The sequence below is a fragment of the Acanthisitta chloris genome, unplaced genomic scaffold, assembly GCF_000695815.1.
Source record: "Acanthisitta chloris isolate BGI_N310 unplaced genomic scaffold, ASM69581v1 scaffold7188, whole genome shotgun sequence".
NCBI classification, from domain to species: Eukaryota; Metazoa; Chordata; class Aves; order Passeriformes; family Acanthisittidae; genus Acanthisitta; species Acanthisitta chloris.
Genome location: NW_008688619.1, coordinates 63,420 through 74,571, shown reverse-complemented (window position 1 = coordinate 74,571; position 11,152 = coordinate 63,420). Strand labels below are relative to the sequence as shown.

Genomic DNA, 11,152 nt, shown 5'->3' with positions numbered 1-11,152 from the left:
TTGGTGTTCTACACAAAACCCAAACATAGCCCCATACTAGCCTCTGTGAAGAAAGTTAACTCTACTTCAGCTCAAACGAGCACAGTTATTATTCCTTAAAACAAGTCTGCAGTGACACAATTAAGCACATTGATCCCTCTCTCCTTACTGTGTAAGAACATTTGCCGCACAATAAAATTGGCTGCATTCGGGGGCCAGGCTTCCTCCTGACCCTCTGCAGAACAGTGCATTTTTAGGTTTTCACTTGAGTTTGTAGTCATGTCTACTACTTATTCATCAGTATTTATGCCACCCTCATTAACATATGTTTCGCAATTAGAAGTAATAAACCGATCAGAAACCAGAACATTTAGTCAAATACTGTAGCAAAGTGTCTTCTATCCGAATTTTATTCATCTTTCACTTGCAATAAAAAGCAATTTTTATTAAAAATACTTCAGAGTAAACAATGAAGAAAAACTCATAATCATATGATCTAAGCTATGTATCTAACCCAGGACAATTATAGCAATACGTAAGATGCAATGTATCCCACTAGTCTGCAATATAACCATCAATGCTTTATTAAAAAAGCTTGTTCCATCTGATTTTATTTCTCCATTATGAATGTTACCTTAAGATGATCTTGTACCACGTAACTTTTAAAGGATTTTACAATTTTGAAGAAAGATGCTATAACGTGAATAAATTATTACTACTACTGGTGAGAGGCATCAACAGCAAAAAATAAGATGCAATTGACAGAAAAAGAAATTATTAATTGAAAATTTGAAAAATATGCATCAATTCTCAAAAATAAATTTTGAGCTGTCCATGTAGACTTCTTCCTTGCCCCAAGTATAAGAGGCTACACAGAAGTCATATGAAATTAAGAAAGCAGGGTCAAAAGGACTGTTTAGGCCAAAAAACTTACAAAGAATTTCCATTTACATAGTTATATATCAAAAACTGCTTATGCAAAATCTCTCATTAATTTAGAGGAACAAATTTGAAAATCTTGTATTACAAATATAGTAATTGTCTATTTTAAAAGATAATCCTCAAAAGAAGCATGAACACTGAAAATAAGAGAAGATTTAAGGTTTACTTACAGATTTATTGTCATCATTACTTGATGTTGGGTCTTTGTAGCTGGAGCCTGGTAATGCTGGAAAGTCTTCATTGTGTATTGAAAAGTCCTGGGACTGCTCACTTGCTGGTTTTGTTACCATTCCAACTATCATCAAAATGAAAGTAGGAATAACATTAAACAATTGCTAAGAACGTTTCTGCTGCTGATCTTGCTTACTGTCCATTTGCACTATGCACAAGCTGTACAGTAATGACTTTTAAAAGAACAGGCAAAGCAAAACAAAGCATATTCATTCAAAACACCCACACATATTAGACTAAAGCCTCTTAAGTAAGTGTGAGCTGACAAACACTCTGGGTTAAATTCAGACACATCCACTGCTTTAAGAATGAAGCTCAGCACTTTAGCAGAAACAGCACCTGTTTCGCACATCTAAATAATCAAATAATCTTTACAGGCATTATTAAAGCTGTGTTTAGGTAAACCCACTGATGAAGGATGCACTGCTTTTAAGAGTATAATATGTTTTTCCTCCATCCCCAAATTGCATGAAAATTTTTTTAGCATAATTTCTTCAGAAGCACATATTCTTAAAAGAATGCCCAGCTAACTTGCAACAGAACATGTCACCAATGAAATACTTGCCTGTGACATAAGAACGACTCCTACTTTCAGTATGAAAACTGAAAGCATTTAGCCTGCAACTCTCAGTTGCTCTGACCCTAATTTAAAAAAAGCAGGCCAGTCACATTGGAACATGGATTCTGACTACTGAAAAGCAATGCTGTTTTTGTTGGGTTTTTTTTAATGCCAGTTAAAAACAAAGCAAAACAAAAAAGCCCCCACACCACACCCCCAAGGGCTTTGCTGAGAGACAAATAAATAACACAGTGATTTCATTGCAAACAACACTGAACTAGAGGAACATAAACCAGAAGGAGGTCTAGGGCCTATTTTTCAAAGATTCTTATTAGATGTATAGGATCTAAAATGGTCCAGCGGATGGCTATATATGACTTTCGTTTGTATTCTGAATTTAGAAATCAAAGTTCCTTTATGTAAGAAAAATAGCCTAACACTAAGTTAATCTTGTTTCTGCTGTTGAGCCTTTACATTCAGAGTTATTACAATTTCTTCCACTGGATGAATAAAACTGATAATAAATTAACTTAATAGCATATTCTCATTCCATCTAAAAGTTATTTGAAGCATAATTTTGCTGAATAATCATGAAGAAAGTATGTCTCTGTTCCATTTTAAAACTTCTTTTCCTTGTCCACAACCAAAAGCACTCTCCACTTTTTGTGCTGGAGACAGTGTCCAGCACATCTCATATCCCTATTTCTCGATTGTTTCTGCCACCATACTCAACCCTTGCATTAAGCATTTCTCTTCAGAGAAACTTCTTTCATGGTTCATCACACAGTCATGCAAACAGCTACGCTACCATCAAAATGAGGAAATGGTGTGAGTCTAAGAGCAATTACAGATTTTTTTTTTATATGGCAGTGCTGTTGAATGTTGAACTCCCGAATGTTGAACTCCAGTTCCATGCTGGAAGCACAACTGTGTGGATCTCTCTCCTAACTTCTATCAATTTTCCATGTAACAGCTTCTCTTTCAGAGCTGAAACTAGAGGACCTTTAAGGTCCCTTCCAACTCAAGCCATTCTATGATTCTATGATAGACAAAAACTCATGTAATCAACAAGCTGCATTAGGCCTCTACTCTTGGTGTAAGTTTTCACTGTCTTTATTTGGGGAAGTGACTTTTCCCTGTGTTTAGCACTTCAGTTTAACTTGTTTAGTTCTTTCTCACAGCTATCTTAAGCAGAGGGCCCTGGTTATGTCAAATCCATAAGGCTACTTTTCTCTTGATCATGCGGTATCTATTCTCCCCAATTAAAGTTGGAGCTATCTCTGAAAAACACTAGTTTTTTATAGTTAGAAAACATTAGGTTATTTTTGGTTCAAAATTTGACAAGTGTCATGAAAATAACTTTAGGTTATAAAAGCAAGTTTTCAGAGTGGCTGATGCAACATGCATGGCAAAATCTACTAATGAAGAAATAAAATGAAAATTTTGTGCCTCACACTAGGCTTACCTGATTTTTTCCAGACCCAAATAATAAGATTTGCATCCGCCTAAAGTTTTTTCCTTTTATTATTTTTAAGCTTTTCAGCAAGAACTATGTAAGACACATACTGGGTATCTGACTGATAATAATTGATGCTTACAAGTTATTTTTTGAAATCTGATGTTCATCTTAAGGGTGACAGTGAACAGTACTACAGTAAGTACTACCAATAAACAGCAAAAATATACAGTATGTTCACAGCTGCTGACTTCTTACACAATAACACCTCTACTAATCAAATACTATTGCTGTAATTTACTACTCAGACATCAACAGCTCTTGTATACATGCAATTAGAATAAAACCTATAACCTAAGAAATATCTAGAGTGAGCAGCCCCAGAGTAAGCACACTGTATGGACCAAAACCCCCAACAACCTCTACTGACAGTGAAACTAAAGCAGATGAGTACTAATGCTTATGAAGAGTAATCTCCAATCACAGAGATACTATTTGTTTTCAAAAATGAGTCTTAGAAGTTCACGTGCGTTTTTGAAAAGACTACCGACAGTCTTATGAACAGCAAAAGGTGAATCAAACAAATATCCATTTCATCCAAAGAGCTTTCAGAAGTACAGTCTTACCATAGGGTGCCCGTCCAGCTAAAGGGTTTATTAATGGAGTTGGATTGCCACTTCCTTCCCTTCTGTTTCGGTCTGCTAGTGCTGGAAAGTCTGAGAGGTCCAGTCCTGTCACATTTTCACTTCCATCTACAACAAAAACAGACATTTTCAACTACCTTATGTATTTCAGTCAAAGACTTCATTATGTGCAAGATAAATGTAGGACATACTTTCTTTCTTCAAGTTGATCTTTTTTGTCGTACTATAATTACTACAAATAACTACAGCCTTTGTGTTATGAGACTAGCCTAAAGAGCATCAAGACGTTTGAGGTGTTTTGAAACAATGGCTAGTCAACAGCATTTAGTGAAGTCTACTCCTTTTAAATTAAAGGCTGCACATGTAAAATACAGGCAGACTATCAAAATTACAGTACTAAGATAGGCAGTCTGTTTCAAATTTGAAGAGCTATCAAGAAGACATTTGAGAGAGAATAACCCATATTAGCCAGCATCAAGGAGGTCACTGTCCTTAGACAGTGTAAGATGAAGCCAAAGCAGCTGAAGAGCCAATGCAGTGCAAGTTACATGAGAATACTTTCTGATTTGCAACAGAAAATACTACATAGGTGAGGCCAGAGCTGCAGCTCTATAAAAATGTCACAAGGTCCTAGGGAATGCCCAAAACCTTCCACTCATCTCATGTCATCAGTACAAGTTGCTTCATATACGCAGCCACCTACAGAAATGTCAGCACATACAAACCTAAGGCTTTTATGCACAAGGATTTTTTCCCCCCCTAGCTGATTAAATTCAGGTGAAGAAGTAATTCCCAAAGAAAAATCACAACTGAAACAAATGACAGAAAGGATCACATGATAAACCAGCTGTTCCACAATAAGTTTAGAGATTTTGAAAAAAATGCTTTCCCACTGGTTTTACATATCTAATGCTACAATAGAAAATGGATAAATCTTTCTTCTTGGATCTCCTTTTCAATTCCATAAGCTATTTTGCATTTCTAAATGACTAGGTATAATCTATAGTCACATGACGTACATTGAGTATTCTACAGAATACTTTCACTTTGTCTTCAAAAGTATTAAAATCCACTGCTATGAAGTAGTAACAGTTTTGTAGCACTGCTCTTGGAGCAGCATTTCTATGGAACCACTGAAGAGTATAAGAAGGTTGCACTCCAACAGAACAAAGTATTTTCAATTAGACCTATTTAGTAAAAAAAAAATCTCTCCACTGTACTCTAAGACTGACATTAAACAGAGTAAACTCACCTGTTCCATTGAAAATGTTACTCGATAAGGAGTTATTCATTCCGAATGCCTGATTTCTGTTCATCCCAAATCCAGACATACTGTGAAAAAAATCCAGCAAGTCAGACAAAAGGGTATACATACTTTGTGATTTCCAGTGGAAGGAACTAAGGCTGGAAAAACCCTATGATATTTTAAATTATTTCAGGCTTAAGCAACCCATGTTAGCCTAAATTCAGGTTTTAATTATTTTCCTTTATATATCTGAAAACTCCGAGCAGCAGCAACATGCACTTCTCAATCAAGTCAACTGGAACGACTTCAAAATAGCTTTGTTTTTGAATAGCCACTGTCTTAAGACATTTGTCAACCAAAAAGTTATGACAAACACGATCATTACTCATAATTTCATTTGGAAAAAGTGAAGCAGCAGTAAACACAGTAGTTGAGAGTGAGGCTGCAACCCATACACTTGCAGGTGGGAAGCTGGATCATGGAAGTGATCAAGTTTGTCATGACTCATTTATAAGCTGAACAGTTATGGTGTGCAACCACCACCATGTACATTGGCATTACTCGGAGCATAGGGATGGTCTCTCTCACACAAGGACATGAAATAAATTTTCTTATTGTCAGGCAAAAATGTTTGACAATATATAAATATCATATAGGACTACTGTGGTTTAAAAAACTCCCTCACAAATAATCTGCTTCATTCTGTGAGAGCTGGAACGTTGGAAGAACCCAAAGGTAGGCCCTAGCTATGTGAAATTCTGAATTTCTGCTCCATGTGAAATCACAACATACACTTTTCCACTGTGACAGGAAGCTTCCATAAAAAACGTCAAACATTTTCTTAGTGGAAATTTTACTTACACAATCCCTTTTTACACAGTTACTGAAGCATTTCACTCCAATTTGAAATACTCTTAAAAGCTTGATGTTCGAAAACCTAAAATTTTTGATTGCTCCAAATAAGCAAGTATTCAGAGAAAACTTCTTGGAAGTCACACAATTCATGCATCGGACAAGGAAACACCATGAATATATTTCCCCACAAGTAATTTCAAAATGTTGTTAAATATATCAATTAACAATTGGATATGTACTACTACTTTATGTCCGTAGGCTAATAAACTGTGGACTAAGAACTTGTCATTGTTCCAGAAGTATTTCTTTCTTGACTTGTAAAAGTTCTTGGAAGTGAGATATACAGTGCAAACAGTGAAGGATGAGGATTTTAATTCAAATACTCCTATAGACAGGGATTTCATTATTTACCCTAGAGCTGAATGATATTTAAACAAGTACTTTCTATACATGTGTCAATATCCAGTATCACTGTCTTCTGCATGTAGAGTTTTCAAGTGTATTTCTATTACAACTTTTTGTGATGCTCAAATTTCAAAACCACTTTAAAATATGGTATTATGCTTTAAAAGTATCATCTCCTCTACTTGCTGCTATATGGGATACGGAAGGCATATTCTATGTAATTAGAGGCAAGATACAAAGTCTTCTCATACTTCAACAACATAAACTGCTCCTACCAAATCACTATTGCTGCGATTGAGAAAAGCATCTGTGTGTCCATCAGCGTGAAACTACAAACCTAAATTGTCTGATTAAGATTCAGATAACTGTGACATTAGTTTTCACCTCCCTTTATCCATTTTGTAAAATACTAGACTGGCTTAGAAGTGGCACCTGCCTGCCATGAGCTTGGTTTGCGCTCCATGTAAGAGCCACTCCACTAAGAAAGGGCCTGCAGGGAAAAAAAGGACAAAACTGAGAGCACAGAGATCATGAGGTTGTGGAACAAAGCCTGGAAAGCAGTCAGCCATGCGAAGCTCTGGTTACACATATTAAATAATTAGAACTAACATGCTACTTACTACAGGTTTATCAGTATGAACAAAGCATAAACACAGCACCAAAATACAGTTAAAGCCTAATGATTTAGGATGTTAGTACCCTACCCAGAGTTAGAAAAAGAGAGAAGCAATTGAGAAGATTTTGGCATCCAAAACTAAATCCTTAAACGAATGACAAACCACTGTTCTCCACATCATTCCAGAATTTAAAGATGTAAAATACTAGGTCCTTACTTTGTCTGAATCAGTTAACTGTTTTTCCACAATAATTATTGTGCTTTTAAATCTTGCCTTACTTCTTCCCAAACTCATATAGAGTCTTAAAACAGATGCATATGCCCAAAAATCAAGGTATGTTTCTAAAACAAACTTGGCAATACATGAGAAACACCACATTTTAAAAAAGCAGCAACAGTAGATATTCAGTAGTCAGAATTTAGCTTAAAGGCTTGAAAAAGCTTGTAGGAATATTAAAAGGAGCTTCAAGGTTTATTGCCTGGAGACAAGAACACACAAAGCAGCTTTTGAGATTTATTCTAATGGGTGAAAAGTACGTTTTCAGAGCAGCATTTAAGCATGTCTATGGCTGCACAGGGATGGTTGAACTAAACAGCCTTACCTGTTCACAGTAAAAGGTTGTCGAGAGGGTTGCTGCTTTGGCATACATATTATGCTTGGAGAGCTTCTGTTGGGGCTGCCTAACCCTGAACTGCTCATGCTGTTTGTCCTGCTGGGAATTCCAATGCCCTGACCAACCTGGGAGTGGTTCATCATATTCCTAGGATTCATAGGCAATATCCCCCTGAAAGAGAAGAACCATCCACAGAGATGAATCTGTACAATAGTATTTGGCTACTCATTTAGATTACTAATGGACTCTGAGCTGTTGCAACTTAATTTGTACTTAGCAACCAAAACAGCATGTTTGGATTACTCTCTGTAATTAATGCAGTTCTGGATTTCTTCAGAAATACCAGATGACCCATTACATACTAATCAAGTCCTTGGTCAGGTTTAGATAAATACTTAAGTATTATGCATACAAAAAGGTGTTACAGCTCTTTTTTTTAATGAGCACTTCAGACCTACTACCTTAATATTTTTATACAGTGTATGACATCATACAAAAATTTTAACTGTACATTTACCTGATCAATCAAATAACAACCTCTTACATTCTGAAGCAGAATTTGCCAGCAATTCATCCTTTACATATAAAAATCTTACAGCAAATCCTTACTGTTTTACTGCGTTATTTCCCTAACACAGGCAGTGGTTCGTAGAAACTACTTTTCTTCTTTTTTAATTAATCAGACTGTAAAGTAGCTGAGGCAAAATATGCAGAACATTTAACCAGAGCTCTGCAAAAAGACACAATGGCAGAAATATCAGCTGTCAATAAATACCTGCTCGGAGATGGAGGCGTGTGAAGTGACATTGTTGGTACCCCTGTTGTTGGCGTTACGTGGCTCGGTAACTGAGTGCCTTGTGATAAGCTGCGATTTAACTGAGGGGTATTGTTGCTCATTCCCCTCATTGGAAGGCCTAGTGCACCTATTGAAAAAAAATTCAGAGGGGTGGAAATATAGAGCAATCAGGAACAAAGTCTTCTCCATCAGGTGTAGATGGAAACAATTTATGCTGACAACGGACAAAAAAGTGTAAAGTCTGAAGGAAAGTGCAGTGTAAAAACTAACTCCTTGTTTGCATAGTAGAAGCCCAAATATAAAATTTAGCCCCATTTCCGCAAAACTCCAGAAAGGCTCTTTAAGGAATTTCTATATTTGAGACACTAAGAAAATTTTGTTTCCTTTGAGACATATACTGTAGATAAAGGGTTGAGTTTTGAGGCTTTTTGATAAGGACATGAAAATGTACAAATTACCTCAAAACAAAGGCAGCATTTTAAAAAAAATTAGTAACTGCACTCAAGAAATATGCTAATGACTTCTAAATAAACTGATATATATTTGGCCAGTATTTAGAACACCAATTTGTCAAAAATTAAGCAAATCTTTAATAGAGAGAAGAATGTAACAGATATTTAGTTAACAATAACATTGTTTTTAGGACAACAAAAGCAACATTTTAGGTCAATTCCCTCTCTTTACAATTTAAGTTTCTCTTTTATGACAAAAGTATTTCACTGTCCATGTTAAGTTCAACCTCTTGAGAAAAGAAAGCAAGCAGAATTTAAAAACATACAGAAGTGTTTTAAAATTTTAACATTGTGATCAAAAAGTATTTTCTACACAAATAATTGTGTGTGACAGAATAAAGCAAGCACTTCGGTGAGGTAAAAAAAAAAGTACTTCAACTCAGAACAGCAGGAGATAACCTGTTACTGCCCCGTCACAAAATATCCCAAAACTTAGTAAGTTTCTCATTCTCACATCACTTTTCCGTGTTTATGAAGTTTCAGAATTATGTTCAAAGACATGAAGTTATTGAGTGCAACACAGGAATAGGAACAAACTTAGCATATAAAATGAGATAGTTATAAGTAACAATTCCTATTGCTTTGGCATAAGTCTACTGAGGTAGACTCAATACTCAAAACCTCATCTTGTAGACCAAACAATAGAAAAATTATGATGAATCAGCACTCTCCCATGGAGGATCACCCCCTCCAGAAGAAATGAATATACCGGTGTATAATGTGATTAAATACTAAGAATGCTAAGAACAGACATGGCATATGCTCAAGTTGTTATCATGGACAAGGTCTGAAAAAACCTCCCAGTCATTCAGTTCTTGTACTTTTAGAACTATTGTCTGTGTCCTACCCTACAATTTGCAATCCAAGAAGTTTGCAATAAAACTCTAAGTGTTTATAACACTCAAATTTATCTCTGTATGTTCAGATTAAGAGGTAGTGTGACTTGCTATAACAAGCCTCTCACATTTCATTAAAAGCTGATTATATCAAGGTGTTCACTGTAAATATTTTGGCAACTTATTGCATCAGAATAATTTCAACAAGCATACATATATATTAGAAACAATATTTTGCACTGATTAACAATTATATGGAATTTTGAAAATAAAATGGTACTGATAAAATACATACACTCCAAACTAGACACAGCCCACTGAAAACCATGACTAGAATATTCAAGTTAACTTTGTGCAAGCATTTGTTTTAGCAAAGCCAGTTTTACACTGACAGTTATTTCTTCTTGTTGGCTTTCTTCAAGCTAGAATTTTTAATAAGTAGGGCTGTTACAGTGAAGTAGAACTGTATTCCTGTCAAGGAAGGGCAGTTGAAATATTCACTACAAGAAAAAAAGTATCTTTTTCCTACTTTTTTTAATTTGAGACGAGATCTACTCAGGCTGTACTGGAGGCTGATCAATGAAATGGCCAATTTCCTTCCTAATGGCCAAGTTTAAGTTACACTATCTATAACATGACATCTTGGCTCAATGACTGACAGATACCAACCTAAACGTGCATAAATATTATCAGCTTTGTTTTTCCTAAAAAGTATTTTAATCGTAAGCATTGACTTCAACACAGATATTATTTCCCCTTTTCCCTCAATATTTGGTAGAAACTGACATCTGACATTTATTTTCCCATTTTTAGGCATATATGTCTCCCTGTTATAGAGATTATGTCCTAGACACCACAACCAACTGAATGAACAACAAAGTTGATGAAAAAGGCTAACCATATAAATAAACAAGATATAACTGTGATAAACAGCATGAATAAACTACTTCAGTATCTGTATACAGTTACATCTGAATTAGGACGCAAAAGACAAGAGCCAAACATGACACTCAGACTAGCTAGAAGCTGCTCATATAAATCTCAGTAGTATAAACAAATGCCAGTTTATATTACACGGTCACTCATCAGCAGCCACTGAGATGGGGGGAAAAAAAACCACAACAAAAAAGAAACCAATAAAACTCCACACACTACATTTTTTAACTAGCTGAAGAAATCCAAAAGAGGTTGTGAATGCCATGCATCTAGCAGACAAAGCTTTTAGTTTGTCCACATAAAGTTCAGTAGTATAAACAAATGCCAGTTTATATTACACGGTCACTCATCAGCAGCCACTGAGATGGGGGGAAAAAAAACCACAACAAAAAAGAAACCAATAAAACTCCACACACTACATTTTTTAACTAGCTGAAGAAATCCAAAAGAGGTTGTGAATGCCATGCATCTAGCAGACAAAGCTTTTAGTTTGTCCACATAAAGTTCAGACTCTCTACTCTGAAG

At 35.6% G+C, this 11,152-nt stretch overlaps 1 protein-coding gene across 1 annotated transcript in view; it reads right to left on the bottom strand.

The window, feature by feature from the left end:
* CNOT2 (CCR4-NOT transcription complex, subunit 2) overlaps positions 1–11,152 on the bottom strand; it is a 35,330-nt gene that overhangs the window by 12,325 nt on the left and 11,853 nt on the right. Inside the window, exons 3-7 of the mRNA XM_009081094.1 lie at positions 8,323–8,470; positions 7,536–7,718; positions 5,064–5,143; positions 3,794–3,919; positions 1,092–1,216 (exon numbers count right to left, since the gene is read on the bottom strand). Of these exons, the coding sequence (XP_009079342.1) occupies positions 1,092–1,216; positions 3,794–3,919; positions 5,064–5,143; positions 7,536–7,718; positions 8,323–8,470 (662 nt within the window). The remainder of the gene's footprint in view (positions 1–1,091; positions 1,217–3,793; positions 3,920–5,063; positions 5,144–7,535; positions 7,719–8,322; positions 8,471–11,152) is intronic.